The 26,717-nt window shown below is 56.0% G+C and overlaps 1 protein-coding gene and 1 long non-coding RNA gene across 2 annotated transcripts in view; one reads left to right on the plus strand and one right to left on the minus strand.

Moving 5' to 3' along the window:
• Positions 1-15,218, minus strand: part of LMF1 (lipase maturation factor 1) — a 47,002-nt gene extending 31,784 nt beyond the window's left edge. Inside the window, exons 1-3 of the mRNA XM_065923960.1 lie at positions 15,026-15,218; positions 8,807-9,116; positions 5,268-5,278 (exon numbers count right to left, since the gene is read on the minus strand). Of these exons, the coding sequence (XP_065780032.1) occupies positions 5,268-5,278; positions 8,807-9,116; positions 15,026-15,218 (514 nt within the window). The remainder of the gene's footprint in view (positions 1-5,267; positions 5,279-8,806; positions 9,117-15,025) is intronic.
• On the plus strand, positions 14,552-16,093 carry LOC136160395 (uncharacterized). The gene is made up of 3 exons (XR_010661612.1): positions 14,552-14,834; positions 15,420-15,572; positions 15,883-16,093. It is a non-coding gene; the product is annotated as an uncharacterized lncRNA (long non-coding RNA).
• Positions 16,094-26,717: the final 10,624 nt, after the last annotated feature.

Genomic DNA, 26,717 nt, shown 5'->3' on the forward strand with positions numbered 1-26,717 from the left:
TTGATCCTGCCAGAATTAGCTTTCCAGCTGGCTCTCCTGTGGACTTCATGGCTTATTGCAACCGGATTTTAACTAGTTACACGAAGCATTGTTTTGTTTCCAAACCGTTTACGCCCTGCGTCTCCCTGCTGCACGGCGACTGTCAGTGGTGCTGGTGGCATTGCTCGGGTCCTGTTGTCTCTTACGGCACCCACTGTGTAGCCTGGCCGCCAACAGAACTGATGATCGCTAAACATCTTGGGGAAACAGATCACATTTAGGACTCAAAATAATTGTGATAGTGTGATTCCCAGGCATGGGAAGAAGCAACAAGGGAAAACATTTCCTGGATCATAGTGGTAAGTAATAAGATGGAGGATCCAGAGAATCTTTAATTATCAACGGGGCCCAATCCAGAAATTAGCAGCTGGAGCAGCATATCAACAGGAACTTTTGCCTGACTCAGGATGACTTGGTCATGTAACGTCTCCCAAATATTGCTCGAATTCCAGATCAAGAGGAGGAAACTGAGAAATGGAGTATTTCCTGCCAGATTGGTAAAGAAAGGATGTCACAGTCCTCACCAGTTGCACCCCTCCAACATGACCTGGTGAGCCCCGAGGACATTCATGATGTGGAAACTCGGGACACTGGCGCCAAGAGGTGAGGTGCCCATCAAGGAATGATTCGGTGAGTGCAGATTCATGCGTCTTCCCACACAGAGAGAAGCACTGAACTCGGTATATCTGGTTTTCTTTAATTTACAATAATCTTTTGACATTCAGACTCTTTTTAGTTCACTTAATTGTGTCCGACTCTTTGCGAACTCATGAATGGCAGCATGCCAGGCTTCCCTGTCCATCACCAACTCCTGGAGCTTACTCAAACTCATATCCATCAAGTCAGTGATACCATCCAACCATTTCATCTTCTGTCATTCATCCTCTTCTCCTCCTGCCTTCAATCTTTCCCAGCATCAGGATCTTTTCTAAGGAATCAGTTCCCATCAGGTGCCCAAAGTATTGGAGTTTCAGCTTCAGCATCAGTCCTTCCAATAAATATTCAGGACTGATTTCCTTTAGGATTGACTGGTTTGACATCCTTGAAGTCCAAAGGACTCTCAAGAGTCTTCTCCAACACCACAGTTCAAAAGCATCAATTCTGTGCTCAGTTTTCTTTATGGTCCAACTCTCACATCCATACATGACTACTGGAAAAACCATAGCTCTGACTAGATGGACCTTTGTTGGCAAAGTAAAGTCTCTGCTTTTTAATATGCTGTCTAGGTTGGTCATAGCTTTTCTTCCAGGGAGCAAGCATCTTTTAATTTTATGGCTGTAGTCACCATTTGCAGTGATTTTGAAGCCCCCCAAAATAAAGTCAGCCACTGTTTCCACATCTATTTGCCATGAAGTGATGGGACCAGATGCCGTGATCTTCATTTTTTGAATGCTGAATTTTAAGCCAACTTTTTTGCTTTCCTCTTTCACTTACACCAAGGTTCCTCTTCACTCTCTGCCATAAGGGTGGTGTCATCTGCATATCTGAGGTTATTGATATTTCTCCCAGCAATCTTCATTCCAGCTTGTGCTTCCGCCAGCCCAGTGTTTCTCATGATGTACTCTGCAAATAAGTTAAATAAGCAGGGTGACAATATACAGCCTGGATGTACTCCTTTCCCAATTTGAAACCAGTCCGTTGTTTCATGTCCAGTTCTAACTGTTGCTTCTTGACCTGCATACAGATTTCTTAGGAGGCAGGTAAGGTGTTCTGGTATTCCCATCTCTTGAAGAATTTTCCACCGCTTGTGGTGATCCACACAGTCAAAGGCTTTGACGAAATCAATAAAGCAGATGTTTTTCTGAAACTCTCTTGCTTTTTCTATGATCCAACAGAGGTTGGCAATTTTATCTCTGATTCATCTACCTTTTCTAAATTCAGCTTGAACGTCTGGAAGTTCTCGGTTCATGTACTGTTGAAGCCTGGGTTGGAGAATTTTGAATGTTACTTTGCTAGCGGGTAAGATGAGTGCAATTGTGCGGCAGTTTGAACATTCTTTGGCATTGCCTTTCTTTGGGATTAGAATGAAAACTGACCTTTTCCAGTCCTATGGCCACTGCTGAGTTTTCCAAATTTGCTGGCATATTGACTGTAGCACTTTCACAGCATCATCTTTTAGGATTTGAAATAGCTCAACTGGAATTCCATCACCTCCACTAGCTTTGTTTGTAGTGATGCTTCCTAAGGCCCACTTGACTTTGCATTTCAGGACGTCGGGCACTAGGTGAGTGATCACACCATCTTGGTTATCTGGGTCATTAAGGTCTTCTTTGTATAGTTCTGTGTACTCTTGCCACCTTTTCTTAATATCTTCTGCTTCTGTCAGGCCCATACCATTTCTGTCCTTTATTGAGCCCATCTTTGCATGAAATGTTCCCTTTGGTATCTCTAATTTTCTTGAAGAGATCTCTAGTCTTTCCTATTCTGTTGTTTTCCTCTACTTCTTTGCATTGATTGCTAAGGAAGGCTTCCTTATCTCTCCTTGCTGTTCTTTGGAACTCTGCATTCAGATGGGCATATCTTTCCTTTTCTCCTTTGCCTTTAGCTTCTCTCCTCTTCTCAGCTATACTACCAGCCCTTTGTTGCAAAACTTCTACATAAGCTGGCTACTGCCTTGCCCCCTTGGAGGAGTCCTCTCAAGGTTCCTATAGAAATGCTGCCTCCTGGGCCTAAGTCCTAAAAACTCCTCCTGATACAACATAACCCCAACTTTCAGGTTGTGACTCTTTTAGGTCCACATCTTCAGGTTCGTTAGTGTTTTCCTCAGGTGTGTCCGCTCTGTAGCAGGCCCATTTCTATGGGCTGTGTGTGTCTCCAGTAATCTTTCATGGTGTCAGACACTGTGTGTAGAGAAACAACAGCTACTGAGGTAAAAATAATCACCCAGAAACACACGCCCTCCGTGGGCTGTGGTCTGCGCCGCCCCCTGAGGACCGCAGGCTGCCCAGCGTCTCGGCACAGCTGCCACACCAGCGGTCAGCTTGCACTTGACCTCCTGCTCCGCGTGAACTCCAGTCCTGTCCCTGCTTCTCCATCCTGCCCTCGTAGAGTCCTGGGATGTGCACTGGGTACTGGTGCTCTGGCTGCAAGTATACTTTCCTAGGGATACAACGTCCACCATTAACCCTCAGACCTACCTGCAGCTCACACCAAGCCGCTCCACAGAGGAGGGTCCTGCCCCAGCCTGCCTGTCACAGGCGTCCTCCTGGGAAGGCGCGCGAGTCCTTTTGCTGTAAACTTCCCTGCGCTGCAGCTTTGAACCTGTGCACTCACCTGGCTGTGCTGGGGCTTGACTGCGGCATGCAGGGCCTTTGTGCGGCTCCCGGGCTCTAGTTGCAGTCAGTTCCGTTCAGTCGCGTCCGACTCTTTGTGACCCCATGGACTGCAGCACTCCAGGCCGCCTTGTCCATCACCAACTCCTGGAGTTTGCTCAGACTCATGTCCATTGAGTCAGTGATGCCATCCAATCATCTCGTCCTCTGTCATCCCCTTCTCCTGCCTTCAGTCTCTCCAGCATCAGGGTCTTTCCCAGTGAGTCAGCCACATCAGGTGGTCAAAGGATTGGAGCTTCAGGTTCAGCATCAGTCCTTCCAGTTGCATGGGCTTCAATTGCCCCGAGGCATGGGGGATCTTAGTTTCCCAACCAGGAACAAACCCATGTCCCATGCATTGGGAAGCAGATTCTTTACCCCTGGACCCCCAGGAAAGCCCCTGTCCTGTATTTTAGAGCAGGCGAGGAAGAAACGCAGGGCTCATGTCCTGGATGTGGATAGTTGCTCTCCTGCCACCCCTGCCCCTGGACTGTGCCTCCACAAATAGTGCCCCCTGGCCCCTGCACCTGTCCCCCAAGGTGCAAGGCCCTTGGGGCTCCCTGTTTCCCTCTCCAAAGGCTGGGCTCTGCTCCTCAGTCCAGGCCCCTGGCCTGGTGGCTCCTCTTCCATTCACTCCTGACCCCGCCTCCTGTATCCAGCCCTACCCGTGAGCTTTTATTCCAGACACTGTATTTTCTTTCCCTGCAGCCTTGGTCCTTCATCCCCATTTGCTCCGGATCCTGCTGTGGGTAAGGGTGTGATGCCCCTGGGAGAGCGCGGATGTTGTTTCAACTGTGCAGGCGGCCCCCGGCAGTCCACGCTGGCTGAGCAGCCTCGTGTCCCCTGTACACACGTGTGTAGGCCTGGGGTCAGCAGGACTGGCCCGAGTGCACAGGAGAATCTGCGGCTCCTCCTCTGGCTCCCCCCCACCCCCAGCTCCTCCTGGATCCTCAGAGCCAAGGAGGACGGGCTTCCCTCAGAGGACTGCATGCCCACGCCAGCCTTCAAGAAGCGCTCACACTCATGGTGACCCCACCCCCACCTCCACCCTCACCCGGGGCCTCTGTCCAGCACCAGCCGCGCCCCACTTCTTCTCTTGGGAGTGCGCTGGACAGAACCCAAAGGGAACCCACACAGAACTGAAGACAGATGCTGTGTGCTGCTTTGTCCCAGTAATGGCTGCGTGACAGTCCAGGAAGCCCATCTGCAGTCCCTGCTCAAGGCCACAAGTTCCAGGTCACCTGTCATGCTCATCGCAGGTGGCCCGGCTCTGCTGGGGAGGGAGTGACCTTCAAGGAGTGAAGTTAAAGATACTGACCTCTGACAGAGGCCATGACGCGGGTGGCCCTGGATGCTGCAGGAGAGGCCAGCGCGGGAGGGAGGTCACAGCCCCCCAACCCCAGTGCGGGAGGTCACTGCCTCCCCCCCAGTGCAGGACTCAGGGCCACAGGGAGCCCCTGCTTCTGCTCCCAAGCTCAGAGGACTGGGGTCCAGACCGGCCACACACCCCGAGCCCTGCATTTCTGCCAGCTCTGGAGCCCATGGGGTGCTACCCGCAGAGCTTGGGCGGGACCTACAGTCTTCCAGCAGAAACCCAGGAAGACCCAAGCCCGTGGGGCCCCAGGAATCCTGCATCTTCTGGGGCTTCCCTGTGCGTGCCGGGGAGTTGGGGCTGGCCTGCAGGGCACCGTGGCCCTCCAGTCACCAGCAGGAACACCAGTGCTGACATCCTGGATGCCCACTGGGTGCCCACAGCCAGCACGGGAGGCGTGACGGGTGGAGGCACGAGGCAGCATCTGGCCTCATCTGGTGGAGACCGCGGGTGAGGACGCAGGCCTGAGGCAGCCGGTGCAGCCACGGGAGACGAGACCCGTTGGCGCAAGTCGCTGACACCCGGATTATGTGACTGCCACTTACCAAAGGAGTACCTGAAAGACAAGAGGAGAACTGTCACCAAACAGCTTCTAATTTATGCATCGCTTTACCTGCTAAAGAAAGACTGACCCAGTGTCTCCAAACAGAATGGGCACAAGTCACATTACTGAGCCACAAGGAAGAAGGGCCCTCAGGTGGCAGAGCAGAGCGGAAGCTAGAGGGAGAGCAGAGGTCTGAGTGCAGGTGAGGTGAAGGGAGACCTGCCCTTGTTTACTGAACCTGGGGCACACCTTAGGTTTCACTGACAGGAGGTTCTCCTTACCGGCCCCACCGCAGTCGCACTGCAGGGCTGTGCCCACAGTAGGGGATGAGTAAGTATGTTTGGAAAAGTACGTGTAATGCTCTTCACCCCTGAACAACCTGGCGCCAGGCGGGCTGTTACTTCTGCAGTGGAGTGGTTTTTCTTAGAGGTTTGGTGAGAAGCCTGTGTAGACGTGGGCTCACGCAATTCTGATCCCAGTTCAAAGGTCACCTGTACTTGGTTTCACTGCACTGATTTCCTTTAAGCACTGTGAAAATGTCCTACCCCAGAATCTTTCATTTCAAATGACACCCCATTACACTGGGCACAGGTGATTAGAAAAGCAGCCCTAAGGGGAGGACGTGTCAGATACGCCTTCCCTGAGGGAGTTGGGGCCCTGGGGAGCACACATGTGTGTGAACCCCAGGTCACAGGAAGGAGCCCCACGATGTAACGTGAGTGGACCCAGGACACTCCTCACACCGTGAATCCTCTCCCCAGGTCAACATGACACCAGCACGCAGACCCCGGGATAAAGGGCACAACTGTCCGGCTCAGCAAGTGCCCCTGAGTGAGAGGACCAGGCACTGGCCTTGGCTGCACCACGGACAAGCCACACGCCTGCTTGGTGGTGGCAGCCGGACGCGGAGGCCACAGGTGTCCCCATCCGTGTGAAGCACAGACAGGACACGGAGGGCGGTGCCGAGAGTAGATGGGGACACAGGCTGAGGAAATATTTTAGAAGTAGATGGTGGCTGTTCTTGCACAAGTTAAATAGTTACACTTTGTGGTACGTAAATAGAGACGCTATAAGACAAACATTTGTTCAAAGAAGTATTGATACGTGAAAGGACAGGGAGTCCGAGATTTGCAAGCCCCCAGTGAGGGGAGGGCAGGTCTGAGGGACCCCCTGAGCACCTGTTTCCTGCACCAGGCATCTTTCCCCAAGAAGGTAGGACACAGACCCCATCGGCCCGGCAATCAGGCATACGGTGAGGCCAGGGGCCCTTCCTCACGGAGTTGGGGTGCTCATCCATCCAACCTGAGAGAGGCTGGCTTCCCACAGGGAACACTGCTTGGAGGAGGAAGACAGGAAACGGCTTGAGCTCTCTACTGAGCAGAAGCCTGAGTTTCCACAGTAAACCCTTTATCACACGCTGGCCTGATGCAAGAAGTAAGTTCTCCCAATAAGTGACCTTGGTGAGCAGAAGAGAGGAAGGGGCTGACTGTTCGAACCTCACTGAGTAGACACTGCCGGTGTCCCTCAGAACCAGCTGGAGGAGCCTGGGAGCTGACAGGGCAGCTGGCCGGCCCGGCCCCCGGCCACAGCCTGACCACGAGAGCAGCGTCCCTCCGTGGACTCAATGACGGGCCTCTGCTGAGGGCATTAGGAAATGCCTTCTTGTATCTGCTCCTATTCTGAATTTTAACTCTCAAGGCTGCCTGATACAAGATTTTTAAATATAGGTAGTTACATCTAATTACGTGAAAAGCTAAAAGGAATTCATTAGACTTTTACAGTTTTTACTGTATTTTTAACAGCTGGAACTTATGTTAGAAGAGGTGGCCGTTCACAACCAGTTTGGGGGATGTCTATTGTTCTGGTTTTTAAAGAAACTCATGTGCACCCTGTTCTAAGAGTCAGGTTTTGCTCCCAAATGGTTTGTGTTAGCGCCTTACCTTCAACTGTTTGTTAGAGACAACTGGGCCACTGCCGCCAAAGGCGGCCCACAGCGCCCTGACCACTCATCTCCACAGGAAGGAAGGCAGAGAGCCAAGGTGGGGGGAGCACCCCCGCTTCTGCGTACGCAGCCCTTGGCCTCGAGTCACCCAGCGGCCTTTGCGCCAGGTGACTGGAACACTGAACCGGGTTCCTGGTGATGTTTCACTTTGTAGGAGGGCATCGGGGATAAATATTTTATCTGCTCTCCCCTGGCTGGTGGCGGGGGGTGAGGGGGAGTGGCGTTGAATCTGCATAACTCTTCCACTTCCTGCCTGTTGCTGAGGAGCACTTTTCCACTCGGGAAGCAGGTGGACGGGAATTTCTAATAAAGCAGGTTCTTTCAGGCTAAGCCTGTGAGCGCCCCTGGAGACAGCTGAACAGAAGCAGCGCCAGTCGGGAAGGCCAGAGGAGCTAAAGCAGCGGCCTGGCCATGCAGCCAGTGGGTGACAGCCCCTCCTCCCCAAGTTGAGGAACACAGGAGCCACCATGGCACAGAAGGCCATGTCCAGCACTGTCGGCGGGAGCAGAGAAGGCCTGTGTTACGTCCGATGACCACAGGCAGTGGGGAGCCACCATTCCCGCAAGGCCTGGGGTGTCCCTATGGGAACAGGGCCCCGCTGCACAGGCATGCAGTGAGGATGGCACTGCGCTGCTGCCCAGACCTCGAAAAACCATAGCATCAAATCCACTTCTCCACATCAAATCCATCTATACCGGGGCCACAGGCAGGAGAGCCTGGACATCTTGGCGTCTCAGGCCAAGATAAAGTTTTCCTCCTCAGCGGCCACGATGCAGGGGTCCCTCTGCACCTCTGCGGCCCTCAGGCACCAGCTCCCGGCCCTTTGAAGTCGATCCTCTGTCCCTTCTGCCAGGGGCGAGTGCCAAGGTGGCTTCCTCTGCAGGAAGGGACCCCCGGAGTACCCAACCTTGCTCCAAGTTTCCAGAGATAATCCTTTCTTCCTTGTGGGGGCCAGGAAGGTGGGGAGAGGGGAAGGCGGCCACAAGCCACCCTTAAGCACAACAAAGAAGCCCTTCAGGATTCCTGCCACGGCCAAGCACAGATAACAGAACCAGAAACCCAGCCTCTGGGGGAGCTGACACTAACCGAGGAGCCTGGGGCCGAAGGGACAACTTGGGCTTCCTGTGCGTCTGAGCAGGACAGCGCCGGGCCGGTCAGTCCCTGCGAGTCACTTGCATTTTATGCAGCAGTAGTCCCTGCACTCTGGCTCTGTATCTCTTCAGTGTCCCTGATCCCCAGGACGCTCAACTCCCCCCATCGCACAGTCCTCCAGCACAGGAGGTGGGCAACGCGGTCTCAGGTGCGGCCGTGACACTCCCAACAGAATCAAAGTCACTCCTGAAGCAGGAGGCTCCTGGGTTTGGGCTGAATGCGACCAGCAGTGCCCCCACAGCCTAAGAAAAAGGGTGGTCTTTTCTGAACTCATGTAAGAAGACAGCTTGCTCACTCGCTCCTGCTGCCAGGAGGCCTTTAGGCTCAGCGTAATGCCCCTGAGGCCCCGAGTGCCTGCCTCCCTGGTGCCCCGTGCGCCCTCTTACCAGATCTGTCCCACGTTGACCAGGGACATGTAGAGGACCCAGAGTGCAGCCATGAGGACCATATTGGCGCAGCCAGAGACCAGGATGAACGAGGAGATGCCCAGCCCGAGGAGGGCCAGGGCGTCCAGGTTGGCATCCATCTGAGACCAGTCCAGCAGCCAGAGGACGGTGGGGGCGTAGCTCAGGGCGTCCCAGCTGACACGCCCTCCGAAGTGCCGCTGCACGCTCTGCAGGTACATCCTGCAGGGCAGCAGCCCCCTGTCTCCGATCAGCTGCTTGTTCTGATAGAAGGCCACCAAGAATGCCACAACTGGAAGGGAGAGAAGACAGAGCAGTGTGAGCAGGAGCCCAGCTGTCTGCAGACACTTCCCGGACGTGCGGGTCTCGGCCACGGGAGGAGACTGGGCAGGGTCTGAGCAGTGGTTTGGAATCAAAGTGTGGACTCGAGGGGTCTGAGTGTTTCACAAGTCTCTGGAGAGAAAGTAGAAGATCTGCCCGGAAAAGTCACAGGGCACAGGTATGTGTGCACATACCTGTGTGTGCTGCACCTGCTTATACACGATGTATGTGTGCATATGCAACACACACGCACCTACATGAAATATGTGACTGGCTGCATAAAGCGGTTAGGTAACCATCCCAGAGTGAACTTTGCTTAAAGAAAATTTACAATAAAACACTTCCGTCAGAAACGTAGAAAGGCGTCAAATCTAAACTTCTACTCTAAGAAATCAGAAAAAAGAGCAGATTACATGTAAAACAAGCATCAGAAAAGACATTTTTAAAAAGAGGTGACATCAGTGAAATTGGGAACAGGAAAAAGAAAAACCAAAAGTTGGTTCTTCAATAAGATGAATATAATTGATAGAATTCTAATCAGAATAACCAAGAAAAGGAGAGAAGACAGCAATACCAGGGATGAGAAAAGGGACACCGCTAGAGATTTCACAGACATAAAAAGATAATACAGTAATACTACAAATCTAAGATCATAAATTTGACAACTTAGATGAAACAGACCAATTACTTGAAATACATAAACTACCAAAACTCACAAAAGGAGAAATAAAGATAATACATCACAACCAACCAATTTCATCTCAGAAATGCAAGGCTGGTTCAACTCTCAAAGAGCAACCAATGTAATCACCATACTAACAAACTAAATAAGAAAACCATATGATAGTATCAATAGACACATTAAAAAAGTACATGAAGGAATTTATTCATTCATGATAAAATTTTTTTTTTAGCAGACTAGGAATAGAAGGGTACTTCATTAATCTGTAAATGGTGGCTACAAAATACCTACACCCAAGTTCATACTTAGAGATTAATGGCAATACTTTTCCCCAAAGCCTTGAAACAAAGCAAGACTATCTCTTCTCTAATTACTCCTATTAACACTGCATAGGAAATTCTAGCTAGGACAATGAGGCAAGTATAAAAAAATAAGAGTTATATAGATTAGAAAGGAAGGAATGAAACTATTTCTATTAATAGACTGCCTCTGTAAAAAATTCCCAAAAATCAACCAAAATTGAAAAGAAGAAAAAAAAGCCCTCATAGCACTAATAAGTGAGTTTATGAAAGTCACAGAATACAAGATCGACAAACAAAAGTCAACTGTATTACTATATACCAACAATGAACTATTATAATCTGAATTTTAAAAAAATTACAACAGCCACCAAACACAGTGCCAAGACTAAAAACACTGACAAAATATACACAGAATCTGTATGTGGAAAACTACAAAACATGATGAAAGAAATCGAAGGAGATCGAAATAAATATAAAGATTCACTGTGTTCATGAATTGGAAGAGTCAGCATTATTAAAAAGTCATTTCTCCCCAATTTGATCTACAGATTCAATGCAATCTCAATCAAAACATCCAGTAAACTTTTCCATAGACACTGACAAACTGATCCTAAAAAGCGTATGTAAAAGCAAAGGAACTAGAATAGCCAAAATAATTCTGATAATGAGCAAAGTTCGAGGACTTATTTTACTCAACTTCAAGATTTACTACAGAGCTACGGTCATCAAGACAGTGTGGTATTAGCCAAAGTATAGACACATAAACCAATGGAAGAGAGTATAGAACCCAGAAGTAGACCTACACAAAGACAGTCAACTGACTATTGACAAGGATGCAAAGGCAGTTTAATGGAGAAAGACAGTCTTTCCAACAGGTGGTGCTGGAATAACTGGCCATCATATGCCAAAAAAAAAAAAAAAAAAAATGAACCTTGACAAATAACTCACATCTTAAACACAAATTTATTCAAAAAGGACCAGAGACCTAAGTATAAGACATAGTAGTATAGAGCTTCCAAAAGAAAATGTAGAAGAAAATGGATGTGACTTGGGTTCGGTGATGAGTTTTAGATAGAACAATCAAACCATGATCCATGAAAGAAAAAACCAGTAAACTCTACCAAATAAGAAACTTTTGCTCTGTAAAAGATATTTTTAAGAGAATGAAAAGACAAGTCACAGATTGGGACTTATCAGTAGCTCACACATCTGATGAAAGACTTGCATCCAGAATACTCAAAGTGCCATTAAAACTCAACAAGAAAACAGATGACCCAGGTTTTAGAAGGGCAAAAGATCTGAGCAGATGCTAAAAGTCATCTGCTTCACACAGAGGATCCACAGATAGCAAATAAACACATGAAAAGATGCTCAATATCATTTGTTGCTGGGGAAACGCCAATTAAAACCACAATGCAATATCATCACACACCTATCATAACAGCCAAAATTTGAGAAACTGAAAATACCAAATGCTCCAGAGGATTCAGAACAAGGGGAACTCTCATCCCCTGCTGGTGGGACACACACGGTATGGTCACTCTAGAGGACAGTTTGGCAGCTTCTCATAAAGTTAAACAGATTTACCATAGAACCTAGCAATTATACTCCTAGGTATTCACCCAAGTGAACTGAAAACTTAGATTTACACAAAAGCCTACATGTTCATAATTGCTAAAACTGGAAACAACATAGATGTTCCTGTGTTGGAATAGGTAAACAAACTGTGGTGCGTTCATAAAACAGGCTGACATCCAGAGGGAACATCAATGGAATGTAGATTCACTCAACAGCATGGAAGGACCTCCAGGCCGTGTTGCTGAGTAAAGGAAGACCCAAAGGCTCCTGGGAAAGGTGGGCCCCAGGGCCGAACACGGTCAGGGCGCACCAGGTGCTGGTATGGGGAGCAGTTGGTAATGCGCTCCCGGGACTCTGAAGGGATGGCACTGTTCTGTCCAGTCCTGGGGTGATGGACTATGTATCTGTCAAAACCCATAAAACTGTATATCACAAAATAGGAACCCTATCTAAACTATCAAAACAACCTAGCCAGGACTCCAGGGGATGTCGGGCTAGAGTGCAGACCAGGATGCGTGAGCGCAACTCTGCTGCTAACGTACAGGTGTGGAAGGCAGGAGCGAGGGCTGGCCTAATTAACTCTGGGAACTGTTCTGAGTAAAACTGTGAAATGTAAGGTCAAAGACAAAGGGCTCCGCAGAGAAACACCAGAGTCTAAGTGGGTAGGCTCAGACCTGAGACTCCTGCCCTCATTCTGGATGAACTCCTCTGGCCCCGCCCAGGCTGCAGACTCCAGGCCCATGTCTGTGCTGTCTGTGCTGACACCCCGATGGGCCCCACATGCACCCCGTGGGGACCACCAACCCACTGCAACCCCCAGCTCAGGCCAGAGCCTGAAGCTAAACAAGGATCCAGTGGAGAAGCTGAGATCCTCCCTGGCCCCAGGAGGGCTCTCCCCAGACCCACAACCTGTCCAGTCACCGGAGGACCCCAGACGAGCCCAACCTGAGGGGCACCCACCAAACACAGGGCCAGGCCTGCTCAGAATGTCAAGGTCACGAAGAGTGGGGAAGCCCAGAGATGCTGCAGCCCTGAGGGGACAGAGGAGCCGTGATGGTGTCGTGGTGTGGGGACCCGACGGGAAGGGGTGTCGGGGGGAGGCTGGGTCGAGGCCGTGGCTTGGTTGCCCATGTTTCCAGTGTTAGTGTGACAGATGCCATGAGAACGAACAGACTCCTGTCTCGAGAAGTCGCCAGGGGCTCGGGGTCCAGGGACCCGCTCTGTGGCGACAGCTTTTCTGTAAATGTGAGGCTTCCCCACACCTGAGGTGTGGATGCCGTCCTGCCTTGTGAGGAGCTCTGGCCCCTGTGTGGGCACGTGTGGTGGTCGTGGACAGCTCTGCAGGTCCCAGCCTAGTCCTTGTGCCCCAGGCAGCAGCAGCTGGATGAGGAGAACAGCGAGCTGAGGTCCTGCACGCCCTGCCTGAAGGCCAACATCGAGCGCCTGGAGGAGGTGAGCTGCCTACCGGCTCCACAGGGCTAACTGTGGACCACTGGGACCTGAGACAGGGCTGTCAAGATGGGGGAGCCGCCAGGTCGGCGACGGGCCTGTGGGGGGCATGGCTGGCCACGGGGTGTACCTGCCAGCAGCAGCAGACTGGTGACCTGGGAGCCAGGACAGACGGAGCCTGGCCCTCCCTTTGCTAGAAGGTGTGAGGCGCTGCCCAGTTCCTGGGGTCCTTGGGCCTGGAGAGTCATGCCTAGATTAGGGGTCTCGCGGGTGGGCAGTCTCTGACCTGAGTGTCACACCCAGGGGCTGGGGTGCCAAATGCGGGGGGGGGGGGGGGCGCGGCGGGGAGGACACAGTTGGAAAAGCATCTTGTGGTGGCACAGAGCAATGACAGAGACTGAAAAAACTCAAGGGAAGTTTATGGAGCAGGAGCCGCTCCCAGAAGACAAGAGGTCAGAGGTGTTAAACACCGTCCCCACTGCAGGAGCTCCGAGGGAGATGCACAGACAGGCAAGATAACGGCATTAAGCACCCCGTCAGGTGTGCAGAGGGTGAGGAAGCTTAAGGCCCATCACTCGGCCTTCTGGTGGGTTACACTCAACATCAGGTGGAAAGTGTGGAACCCACGGCCTTGTGGGAAGTTCCTGGGACCTAAGAGATGCTGAAGTTGCTGGCGGTCCCGAGGAGACCTGCAGCCTCCAGAAGAGACCAACCCAGGGCGCTTGCTGCTTCCTTGCCAGCCATCTCAGCCAGGGACCCTCATTGCCGAAGATGGTAAACTGGTTCCTTAGGGCAGCTGACAAACTCCAACCCTACTCCACATAGTGAGAAAAGGTAGGTGGAGAAAAACTCATGTGCCAAAGCAACTCACTCTGCGCTCAGCGCCAGGCTTAAACTATCTGCCTGAACCAGCGGTTCAGGACGGTTTCCTTCTGAACTGAACTGAGGGTCCTCGCGGAGATCAAAGCCAGCCAGGCTCCCTGGAGGCAGAGCTGGGTCTATAAGCTGCTCTCTCTGCCCGAGGAGCCAGCGGGCTTTTCCCACTGTTAACGGCGCCGCTTTAAAGGTCTATTAAAGCCTCGCAGATTAACATTGTCTTGACTTCATCTTTCCCTAAGTGACAGCTCAAACGTTTAGAATGCCTGTTTAATCCCGTGGAGGATAGAGCATAGCAGCAAGAACTATTTTTTACAGTAACTTAGAGCACTTGAGAACAGATGAGAGTCGTGGCTGAGTTCCCGCCCCCCTCGGACCGGGGCCCCGGGTGTCCACTCCGGGTTGGCAGAAGGTCGCCGGGCAGAGAGCGGCGCGCGCGCCACCTTCGAAGGCGTGTGCGGAAGCAACTCGGAAATGACGCGGGGACGCCGGGTGCCCAGCGCCCTCCGGACCTGCTGGGCCCCGGCTGCCCTCGGGCCCAGGTCACTCTGCCGGTGGCCGCCCCCAGCCCCGCCGGCCCCGCGCTGCCACGTTCGTTCGCAAAGCTCAGTTTGGCGTCGGGCGCCACTGCTGGTCTCGGGGGTTTGCGCCCCTCCGCGCGTTGGGGCCGGGCGGGGCGCACACACACGCTGGTGGTCTCCCGGCGCCCAGCCGTACTCTGGGGGGCGGCCCGGTGGGCGAGGCCGGCGTGGGGCCCGCGGCTCTCCACGTGCTCACGCCTGGCTCGGGCCGCGCCCCGCAGGTGAGTCCGCACTTACTGCCCCGGTACCAAGGCTGCGGGGCCGCAGTCACCGCCTCACCGGCTCTGGTCCGCGCGGGATCGGCTGGGGGACCCCGGGGCTCGGCCGCGAACACGCCTCGGGGGCGCCCTGGGCATGGCGGACGGGGCGCGCGCGGAGGGGCCACAGTCGGGGCTTGGCCCCGTGGACTCACAATAAACGAAAGCGAGGGCCCTCAGGAGCACGATCCTTGTCAGCCAGAAAGTGCCCACGCGGAGGCGGGCCGGGCGACCCTTGAGGTCGCGCTCCTGCCCCGGCGGAGCCTCAGGCTCCGGGTCCCCAGCCCCGGCCTTGCGTCTCCTCAGTGACTCCCCAGGCGCCGCCATCGCTGGGCCAGCATGGCGCATGCGCGGGGGGGGGGGGGGGAGCCCTGCCCCGCCGCGAGGCCCCGCCCACACATGAGGCCAGGCCCGCCAGCCCAGGGCGAGCGCCTGGCCGGTTGCCTCGCGCCGCCCCCCAGGCCCAGCAGCGTGAGCGCGTGGGAGCCTGGGGGGCCGCGCCCCGCCCCCCGCCCTTTCATTCACTGCCTCGGCCACTCCCCTGCCTAGGCGCCCGCCCTCCGGGACCCTCACGGTAGAGAGGGCGGAAAGGCACTTCAGAAGCAGAAATGCAACGTGAAAGAGGTGATTGGAAAGCACAAATCTCATCGAGGACCTGGTCCGCGTCCACAGTGGCTGAGATGTGGGCAACGGAGGCCGCAGGTGGGTCCTGCGCTCCCTCCGCGGGCCCTGGCAGTGTGCGGACGGCTGGGGCAGCCGCTTCGCCCCAGGGCTCCAGGGGTGTGTACGGGTACCGCATAGGCGTCTCCTGCCCAGCGCCCCATCTCTGCTGTCTGAGGAGGGCGCTGCGGGGACGCTGACACAACTAGTGAGGGACAGTGTGGGCTGCGGCTCGCCCCAAATCTCAGACCCTCCAGCTTCCTTGCCCTTCCCCCGCCCCCCAAGCCCACAGCGTCTCTGCAGTGGACAGCAAAGCCCACTTAGACAGTCAGCGTTCCTACTGGCCCTCCAGCCACAGGGGACAGTGGTGAGCTGAGGATTCAGAGGAAGGAAGAACTTACTGACCAATGAATGACCCAAGCATCACCCCAGTGAGGACATCAGCAATGCTACCTTCTGAGGACACAGGAGAGGTGCTTCTCAGCAGGTGGAGTTGCAGGCATTCCTCAAAGCAAAGAAGAGGTGTGCGAAAGGGCAGGCATAGAGCCTTTGGTGTTACTGAGTAAACTGTGGAGCACCTGCAAGGAAATGATTGAGACAGGTGTGGGTTTTTCTTATTCATTTGTTAGAGCTCTTTACATATAAGAGATCCTCTTTAGGGCTTCCCTGGTGGCCCAGATGGTAAAGAATCTGCCTGCAATGCAGGAGGCCTGGGTTTGATCCCTGGGTTGAAAAGATGCTCTTGAGAAGAGAATGGTAACCCACCCCAGCATTCTTGCCTGGAGAATTCGATGAACAGAGGAATCTAGCAGGCTACAGTCCATGGGGTCACAAAGAGTCAAACACAACTTAGTGACTAAAACACACACACATATATATAAAGTATAACACACATATTGCTTGAGATTTTATTTTAGACTACCTCTCCATTCCAAAGTGGAAGTAGAACAGTGTCCTCAATTTATAAACAGATCAAACTCCATGAGGTATAGGTCTCATTGTAACTAATTATTCCCTGAGCATATGCAGCAGTTTTGTGTTGCTCACTGAGAATTCAAAGGTAAATATGAAATGGGTCTTTATCTTGAAAGAATTCACAGTCTAGTGGGGGAGGGACAACCACCTAGTCATACCGTGTGAAATCCCCCCACCCCCACCCCCCGCCGGCCGCATGCCCAGACAAGTGTGTGGTGAATTTTGTCAAGAAAGATCCTCTTCTTCTATGTATGTTACAAATGCTCATTCTGGGTTTTTTTGTCTTGTTCCTAGTGTTTGGTATGTTATCAATAGTTATGTGGTCAAATGACCAGTTTTTCTGGCTTGTTTAATTCTATCTTCACCACCCGTCATGTGGACTCCATGAGGCGAGGGGCTGCCTCTGAACAGAGGCTCTCCCAGATAGGCTTGATCAGCAACTTCTGGACCCCCCGCCCCAGCTTCCACTGTTAGTGTTGATAGCATTTTGAGTGACTGAACTGAACTGGGCTTCCCTGGTGGCTCAATGATAAAGAATCCACCTGCCATGTAGGAGACTTGGGTTCAACCCCTGGGTTGGGAAGATGTCCTGGAGAATTCCATGGACAGAGGAGCTATAGCCCATGGAGTTGCAAAGAGTTGGACATGACTGAATGACTGAGCATCCATACACACGTGCCTCTTACAGTGTGTGTTTTTCTTTTAAAAGGCTCCCTTTTCTTTTCCATGAAAAGCCCTCCCTTCAGACCTCGTCTGTAGAGTAGTACCTCTAAGAGTTCCGACAGAGGTGCGATCACCCACAACGTAGAGAGCCCCCAGCAGGGAAGCATGTGCCCGAGGACCTGGTCAGGCCTTGCTTCCAGGTCCTCCCACAGGAACCCACACTCCGCACTTCCCCCATCCCGCCTTGTCACCCCCCACAGTGGGCGATGAGCCCACGCAGCCATCTGAGGAGAGTGGGGGAGAGGCCGGCCCCCAGCCCAAGCCTGCTCAAGCGTCGTGGGGTCCTCACCAAGTGCTCGGAGCTGTGGGAGCAGCACGGGGCCGGGGGCGAGGAGGCCCACCCTGCGGTCAGGTGGGACCCCGGGCGCTGCCTTTCAGGTGGGGACGCAGCACAAAGGGCCCTTTGTCCTCAGCTTCCCCTGGCCGGCGCTGCATTGTTCCCCCGAGAAGTGCACAATGGGACATTGTGCAGAGCAGAAAAGGGCCCCTTGTCCAGCCTCCAGCTCCGTGTCTCTGGGCTCCCTCCTCGGGTCTGCCCAGGGTGGGCGAGGCCACCAGAGAGGTCTGCTTGGAGCTCATGTTCTCATGTCCCCTCCAGGGTCCTCCTTCCTGAGCTGACCACAGAGGTCCAGTCCATCTGAGAGTCTAGAACCTCCATGGGAATGAACACTGTCGAGCAGGACCTGGCCATAGAAAGGCCAGCCAGAGACTCAAGTTCTTGCCTGTTTCAACCTGAACTTAATAAAATGTGCACTGGTGTATTATTCAGCCATTAAAAAAGAGATAAGTATTGATGTACGTACAACATAGATGAACCCTGAAAATGTGTGCAGTAAGAGAATTCAGACACGTAAAGCCACTCATATAATAATATGAGTCCATTTATATGAAACGTCCAGAGTAAGTCTATCCACAGACAGTTCCCAGGGAGTCGGGTAGGGGGTGAGACTGCTCACAGGGGCAGAGTTTCCTCGTGGGATGAGGGAAACATTCTATAGAGGTGGTGCAGAACACGGCCAGTGTACGAAATGCTACTGAATTGTACGCCTAAAAATACTTCTATGCTATGTGGGTTTCACCAAAAAAAAAAAAAAAAACTCTAGTCCTAGTTTCAGAATCACCTAAAAAGGTGATTTACCTGTCAGAATACATCTTGTCATTTATACTAAACTTACATCTTGATCTATATTGTTGTTGTTGAGTCGCTCAGTCACGTCCGACTCTTTGTGACCCATGGACTGTAGCACACCAGGCCTCCCTATCCATCACCAACTCCCGGAGCTTGCTCAAATTCATGTCCATTGAGTCGGTGATGCCATCCAACCATCTCACCTTCTGTTGTCCCCTTCTCCTCCTGCTTTCAATCTTTCCCAGCATCAGGGTCTTTTCCAATGAGCTGGCTCTTCACATCAGGTGGCCAAAGTACTGGGAGTAGCTAACAGGTGTAAAATAATATTAGATATTATTGTGCTCCACGAGGGTGACCCACTCAGAAACAAACCTTTTTCTGCAACCCTGAGCCACAGGGCTGTGGGCCTGGTGCTGGACGGGGCTCTGAGGTGCCTTCTCTGGCTCCCCAGCCCGCACCTGCACGAGCATCGACAGAGCTGCCGCTCGCCAATGCCAGGGCCTGGAGAGGCTCCTGAACCCACATTTTCAAGCAAATAACTATATGAAAATAAGTCAAAAAGATATGAGAGAGGCCAGAGGTGCTGAGAAGAGGCCTGACTGCCCTATGGGCTGGTTGCAGGAAGACCCGGAGCCGACCCCACCTGGACAGAACCAGAAAGGGCCCAGAAAGAAGGGGAGGAGAGAATGGGGGCCCTCTGAGAAGAGCCATCAACTCAAGATAAGCTGGGGTCTCAGGAACCCTGGGGTGGGCCTGGAGCTGGGGCGCACGGCTCACGACTGGTAGCGCTCCTAGCAGCTGCGGGGCGGCTCCACGGAGGACTGGCCACATCGGCACCTCGTCCAGCTGTCCCCAGGCACCCAGGCTGGGCAGCCCCTGCTGCATCAGGGCAACTGTCCCCGACGTGCCTTTGCAGCTGTCTCTGGCACCCACAAGAACCCAGCTTGTGCCCGAATCTAATCGTGCACCCTTCATTTACCCCAATTTTTCATGTCTTGACATCTGCTGATGGGAGGGGCAGGACCCGCTGGCACTAACATCTGTCACTGTCTTCTGGAGGTGGTCAGTGTGTGCCAGCCCCACTCTGTCCAGCGGCCAAAAGCCCCTGGTGAGGCTGGCAGGTGTGGGAGGGGGTGGGAGAGCAGGTGCGGGCCATTTGTGGTTGTTCTGGAACGGTGATTCACGGGCGGCTGTTCTGCTTGGCTCACCGTCTCCTGTCCCCGCGGCTCGGGCAGTCTACTCTGCACCGCCGGAGGATCCCAGCCCCATGCGGCCCTGCAGGGCGGTAGGACATGACTATTGCCAGACAGAACGGGCAGAAAGCTACCCTCTCTGGCTGTACAACCCGAGAGGAAAAAGAACAGACAGTCAAGCTTTTCTCGTGGAATCACATTCTGAACGGGAAAAAGTCTTCTAAACTTCCAAGGTCACAATCAGGACCCTCCCTAGGTGAATCTGGCCCACGGGACCATATCGGTTACCAAACCCCATGGTAATGCCACCTAACAAACAGCCTCAAAGCCACAGGTCGCTGTTGGTGGCAGTGCTCCCCAGCCAGCCTGGTGCAGGTGCCTCTGCGGTCAGCTGAGGCCTGGGTGGCGGCAGGTCCCGGGCCGGGCCTTTGGGCGGGAGGGCCTCTCTCACCCCCACCACACATGACAGCCTCGTCCACAGCAGCTTCCACACCTGCCTCCCTGCTTGGCTCCTGAAGGGACCTGCCTCCAGGACCCCTGATGTGGCCCAGACCTCGGGGTGCTGAGGGCTGGGTTGGGGGACCTGTGTCCAGGACGAGCCCGAGCATGGTTGTGCCTTCCTGTGACTCTCGCCCAGCGGTGACAGCAGAGTCTGCACTTCTGGAAGGGGCGGGCAGCACTGCTGTCACGGGCTCTCGTGCAGGACGTCCAGTGAACCTGCCCACGGGAGACGTGCCCGGAAAGCAGCCAGCTTCCTGTGATGGAGTTCACAGGGAGGACGCAAGACATGTGGGGTGTTGTCCGCAGCACACCCAGCATCCTATGGAGCAGGGTCACTCCCGCAGGTGGCGGGCTCCCTGCTGCCCAGAGTAATGCCAGAACTCGCCCGAGCTAGAGGTCAGAAGATGGCATCAAGACCCGCGGCTGGGAGCACCCTCCTTGAAGGGACCCCAACGCCCCCCGGGGGAGCCCCACAGCCCCCCAGGGCAGGAGGCCAGGTGGGGACTCGCCTGCAGCTCCTGTTCACAGGCCGGCTGGGATATCTCCAGCCACACCTCCTGGAATGCTTCACAGGCCAAGCCTCTGCAGGGCCGACCCCACGAGCATCACCTGCTGTCCCAGCCCCTACGCAGGTCTGGCCTGGAAACCCCAGAAGTGTTTGCAGAATGAACGGCAAAACACATCACACTCACCCCTGATCTAAACTCACAGACCTGCTCAGTGGCCACGGGTGCTCTCCGTTTCTCGACAATAGAGTGTTGAAAGCTGTCGGAGATTACCTCTAACCTCTCGGGTTGATCCTCCAGCGGACGCCCAGGGGTTCCATGGTCAAGAGCCTTCGGAGTCGGTGCATCCAGACCCCTTGCTGCTCAGCTCCACACAGCCTGTGCAGGGCCCCATGTCCAGGGGCTTCGGAGAGGGAGCAGCGGCCCAACTGTTAGGAGGCTGCGATCTACTGGCCCCGGACCCCCAGCTACCTCTGATGACCAGCCGGTGCCCCGCTCACACCTGGGCAGGGAGCCTATTCCTTCTCAAGTTGATACCAGGTGACTGGGCGGCGACCACCAGTGTGAGCAGCAAAGCTGGCCCCCATCTCTTAGTACTGGGGCCCCGGGCACAGGAGCAGGTGGCTGCCACTTCTATCCTGCACGCGTCCCACCAAGAAGGGGGCGAGCCGGCTGCTGCCCCTCCAGCTGTCCTGCCAGGCCCGGAGGCCCCGAGGGCTCTGCCCCAGTCTGGCACCCCAGGGGCAAGGCTCTGCGTCACCTGCGTCTGAGCACCTCCCATCTCCCTGCAGGAGAACCGCATCTCCCCAGAAAGCACCGTGGTTAAACCCCCTTCACCGTGCTCAGAAAAAGAAACACCTGAGTGAAAATCTGTGACAGTGTGTGCTTTAACTTGCCTTGGACATTGGTGGGTCTGTGGAAACTTCCAGAGGTGTCCAGGGCCCAGCCGGCTGGAGCCCAATTACTAGAAAAGGGGATTTTCTCTGTGACGCGTCTACTTCCAGCCTTGCTGGCCCACACTAGGCTCACCCGACAGAGGCTTGTGCTGAGTGCTTCATCTTGGACAGAGTGCGTGCTCTGTCGCTCAGTCAGGTTCGACACTGTGACCTCATGGACTGTAGCCCGCCAGGCTCCTCTGTCCATGGGATTTCCCAGGCAAGAATACTGGAGTGGGTTGCCAGTTCCTTCTCCAGGGGGTCTTCCCAACCCAGGGATCAAACCAACATCTCCTGGGTCTCCTGCATTGGCAGGAAGATTCTTTACCCACTGAAGCACCTGGGAAGCCCCAACTTGGACAAGTGAGTGAGTGTAAGTCGCTCAGTCATGCCCGACTCTTTGTGACCCCATGGACTATACACTCCACAGAACTGTCCAGGCCAGAATACTGGAGTATTCCTTTTCCTTCTCCAGGGGATCTTCCCAAGCCAGGGATCAAACCCAGATCTCCCGCATTGCAGGTGGATTCTTTATCAGCTGAGCCACAAAGGAAGCCCAACTTGGACAAGAGGCCTCATTAAATCAGAAAGTCAAGCTTGGAGGGAAAAGCATAGCTCTTGGCAGCCTGTTTAGGCTCAGAAACGTGGTTTTCTGAAGTCAGTTTCAACACCCTGGTCCCCTCCTGCAGATGGACTGAGGATGTCCCTCCAGTCCCATCGCTGGGGTCCCGGGGCAAGGGCCCAGAATGGGACTGGGGTCCAGAGATCCAGGAGTCCAGTGGCATGCAGAGCCCTTCTGCAGGGACAGGGAATGGATTTACCGGCCAACGGGAGGGGCCGTCCAGAGGCAGGCAGAGCCCAATACCTCCTCAGCACCCAGTTACTCCGGGAAAGATGCTGCTGGCCCCTGGCCGGACCCCCTGGGGCTCCCTCTACCCCAGGGACCCCGCCTGAAGGTGGTTTTGGCAGCAGAATCACCCTCTTCCTGCCGTCAGAGACCTAACGGCTGCGGGTGGAGCCAGCTCCAAGCTTGCTGGCTGGAGAGAGATGGACGGGCACAGCCGGAGGCTCGGGGACGCAGGGTGGGGGGAGGTGAGCGGAGGCGGAGCAGAGACTGCAGCTGTCCCGACACACCTGTGCGCGCATCTCACCGGGCAGACACTGGGCGCGGGGGCCCATCTCCTTGGGTTGAGCATCGTCCCTCCCCAAAGAAGAACGGCCACAGCCTGGGGGTCCCACTGGCAGCCTGCAGGCACGCCCAGGTGGTGTGGGTTTATTCATCAGGAGGTCGTGGAGCTGGTGACAAGGCACAGAGGGATAGCTTGGGCCGGGCCCTGTGCCTGGAGGCCGGGAGGCACCTGAGGAGGTGCCCGCCGGACGCAGCAACTGCTCAGGGCCAGTGCCTGCCACGGACACCCCGAACACCCCGAACACCCTGCCCTGCGAGTAGAGATGGGAGGATCCAGGTGCGACCTTCTAGAATCCTCCACACAGAGCGATGAGGGCCACTACTGCCTGCCCTGGGGGGATGCCGGTCCAACCAGTTTCCACCCAGACCAGAACTTCCACAGCAGCTGGCAATGATGCTGGGGAGGGGCTCTGAGCAAAAGGCTCGGCCCAGAGCCCTGAGGGTCTGTCCCCGGGGTTCTGTCCCTGGGGCTGCTGGAGCCCTGGGTCGCCTGTCTTCTCTCTCCGGGACCTGGTGGGCCAGGATGAGGCTGCCTCCATGGGGCCTCTGCTCAGAGCTACCCCCCCATCTCTGGCCTGGACGTTTGGTGTCTGCAGACCGGCCAGTAATTAAAAGTACCAATTACTCCCTGAGGTTCAGCTGGGGTTCCCAGGATGTCATGCCAACCGCCTCGGGCCGCTTGCCAAGAGGCCCAGGCCGGGGCTGCGGACACACAGAGGACACATGGCCGCTAGGGCTCAGGGGCCCACGTGGCCAGCCCCCCAAGGCCAACTACAGACATGGCTTCCCTGACCGTCGGCGAGGAGAGCCAGACAGGGGATGGGCGGGGTGCCCTTCTCTGCAGTGGCCTGGGGCCCTCAGCAGCCCGTTCAGACAGAGACTTCCCAAGCAGGTCGGGCAGCCACGGTGGGTGGGCTAGGGGGATCTCTGCACCCAGAAGGGGTAGCCCTGCAGCTCTCTAGCCCTCCGCTGGCGGGCCTTATAGGCACGGGGGCGCCTGGCAGCCCACACCCCCTTCTTTGCAGGGCCCTGGAGCCTCTGCCAGGGGCTGCAGGCCTGGAAACCTTGCTTACATCAGCATTCCCAGGTTGATGGTTGAGGGTCAGGGTCCTGCTCCAAATCTGGCCCATCAGATCATCTCCCTGAAATGACAGAGCCCACTCCATAAAGGTGCAGCGTGTGGACTGGGGTGGGCGGGACAGGAAGGAAGAGCTGAGAGAAAGGGGGGCCAGGAGGGGAACTGGGAGCCGCCCCCACCTTGCCAGCGGTGCTTTTTGCTGTCCCGGGGCCTTGGCACATGCTCCGTGCTCCCTTCCCACCATGCTCTTTCCTCTCTGATTGGTCAGAAGCTTCAGGCTTCAACTTGTCACCTCCTCAAAGCCACCTTCCTGGACCACCCCGCCCACGCCCACGCCCACCCGTGGTGAGTTCTCACAGCTTGGTGTGTTGGCCCTCCTCAGATGCCAGCACCTTCTGGGCTGGGACTGTGTTGCTCAGAAAGGCTGCCGCACACAGCGGGCACCTCATCAGTACAGGAACCAGCTGTGGCCCCGCCTCCTCTGCAGGCCGCACCCTGGGGCCACTCAGGGGCTGCCTGGCAGCTCAGGAGACGAACCCAGGTCAGCACCCAAGGGTGGGGCTGGAGCGCACCTGGAGAATTTTACAGCCTTCATGCCAGCCAGGGGGCTTTGGGGGCACTTCTGGGCATCAGCAGCCGGGATAAGCCGTGCCCTGGCAGGGGTCTTCCCGCCCCCTCGTGGGGAACGGTGGCCTGCACAGATGTGACAAGCTGCCCACAGCACTGTGTCAGCCCTGGCCACTGCAGCCCAGGGCGCCCAGTGTGGTCACACGCCACACACTGTGACCTGGATCAGGCGCTGGGCTCCTCTAGCTCAGCCTCTTTTCCTCCAGGGTTCCCAGCGGTCACCGGTCTGCGGCGCCCCTCCACAGGTCAGTGGGAACAGGGAGAGACCGCCCTGCCCATGTGCCCAACACAGCCTGGGCTCCATTCTCCTCTTCATGGAAACAAACCTGGTACCCAAGGGCACATCCAGTTCAGGGGGGTGGGATCTGGTCCCCAGGGCAGGTCTGTCATCCCCGCTGCCTTCCCCCCACGTCAACCCCGCATCTATAGGATGCCTGGGTCCCTGTGGGCCAGAAGTCCAGCAGCTGCCCCTGGGCACCTCCCCCCAACCTTGGGCCTCTGGCTGTAGGGTGGGGCCCCAAGAGAAAGGCAGGGCCTTAGGAGGGAAGCCACCACACCTAACGGACTGTGACCCTGCAGAGACGGGCAGTTAACAGGAGGAGAGGCGCGGGGACAGACCCCTCTGGAGGCCGGCATTCCCTCCATCGTAGGGGCCTTCTCCAGTGTCCTTAGAGCAAGGCGCCTCAGGGTGCTTTCCTGGGAGACTGGAGGTCAGGGTCACTGACTCGGGGCAAGTGGGGCAGCCCATCCCTGACCCAGAGGTGGTGGGTACCTGCCTCTGGGTCCTGGTGCGGGCAGCTCCAGATGTGAGGCTGTAGGGTCCCAGCAGCCCCTGGAGTCCGCTTGGCGTCCGCCTGAAACTAGGCCTTCTCCAAGGCAGAGTGTGCAGAATCCTCATTTCTAATGGGGTCACAGCCCAGGTGCTCAGGCTCTGTGGGTGAGAGGGGGGAGGGACCGGGTGCTGGGGGCACCAGGCTGAGGAGGAGGGGCTCTCCCTGCAAGGTCAGAGGCTCAGTGGCAGCGCTCAAGTTGGTAAAAGCATCATCGACTTTCAATTTGGAGTTAACCGACCAGTCCCTTCTACTTCTTAGGTTGCACCCCTGCTAGTCACGAACCGGAGGTGCGTGGTTGGGGACTGGGCACCCTTGCCTTGGGTCACTCGGGTCGGGCGGGCCACAAATTCGGAGACAGGCGCGTTCGGAGTTGGCTGCCCATGGGGTGCAGTCTGGCGAAGCCTGGGCGGCTGGTTCGTCGTCTCAGGGCGGGTTTGGCGAAAGAATCCGAGCCGCCCTCGGGGACCGCCGGGCCCGCGGCCAACTCGCGGGGGCGGCCTCGGGCGGGGACTCGGAGCCGCGGCTCGGCGCTTGCCTCCGGGGAAATGTCCCCTCTCCGACCCCGCGGTCCCCACCAGGGCGGCACACCCCGCCCCCTTCTCTCCTTGGCTGGCGCGCCCACCTCCTCCACTCCAGGCGCCTGGAGCGACCTCCGCCTCCGCCAGACCACCCAGGACCGCCCCGCCGGACGGCCTCGGTGCCCCCAACCCCCGGATCACGTCCGGAAGGCCCTGGGCCCCCGCGTCCGGCCACGCCATCCGCCGGGCCGCCCTAGGGACTCGGCAGCTAGGGTCAGCCCAGGCCCCGCCCAGCGCTCCCGCCCCCTTTGGCCGCCGCGGCTACCGCGGCCGCGCCCCCGCCGCAGTTTCCACGCCGGGACCGGACCTGTCCTGAGGTCGCCCAGCTCCTGAGCGCGTGTCCCCTGAGCGCGCGTTACCTGGACGTGCGCGGCGTGCAGACTGGCACGCGGGAGGCTCCTCCACTTCGCGCCGGCCCTGCGGGCGGGGAGCCGACCCCCGCCCTGGGCCGCAGGCTGGCGGGCAGTTGACCCCGGCGCCTCTGGGCTGTGGGCAAGACGTCGGGGCTCGAAGCAGGCCGCGGGGACGGGGGGTAGACTTTTGAGGGCCCGCCTCCTCGCGCAGCTGGCTGCGCGGGCTGGGGGCTGGGCGCCCGGGGCCGGGACGCGCCAGCAGAGGGAGCGCGGCCGAGCACCCCGGCAGGCACAGGGAGCCCCGAGCGCCCGGCGCTCCGCGCCGCTGCCCCCTTCCCCTTCCCTCCCCTTCTGGAAGGGGGGCCCGCGGCGTGATGCACAGTCCGGCCTCCGATCCTCGGCTGCCGGGCGCGCCAGCCCCACGTGGTGCGGCGCCAGGCGGGGCGGGCGGGGGCGCCGCGGGAATCGCCGCGCTTTCTTTAAGGTGGGGGGGAGGAGGCGGGGGGCGGCCAAGCTCCGCCCCCGGTGGCAGTGGGGTGCGTGCCGGCCAATGGGGAGCCGGGCGGA

The sequence above is a fragment of the Muntiacus reevesi genome, chromosome 2 (genome assembly GCF_963930625.1).
Source record: "Muntiacus reevesi chromosome 2, mMunRee1.1, whole genome shotgun sequence".
In the NCBI taxonomy this organism is placed as follows: domain Eukaryota; kingdom Metazoa; phylum Chordata; class Mammalia; order Artiodactyla; family Cervidae; genus Muntiacus; species Muntiacus reevesi.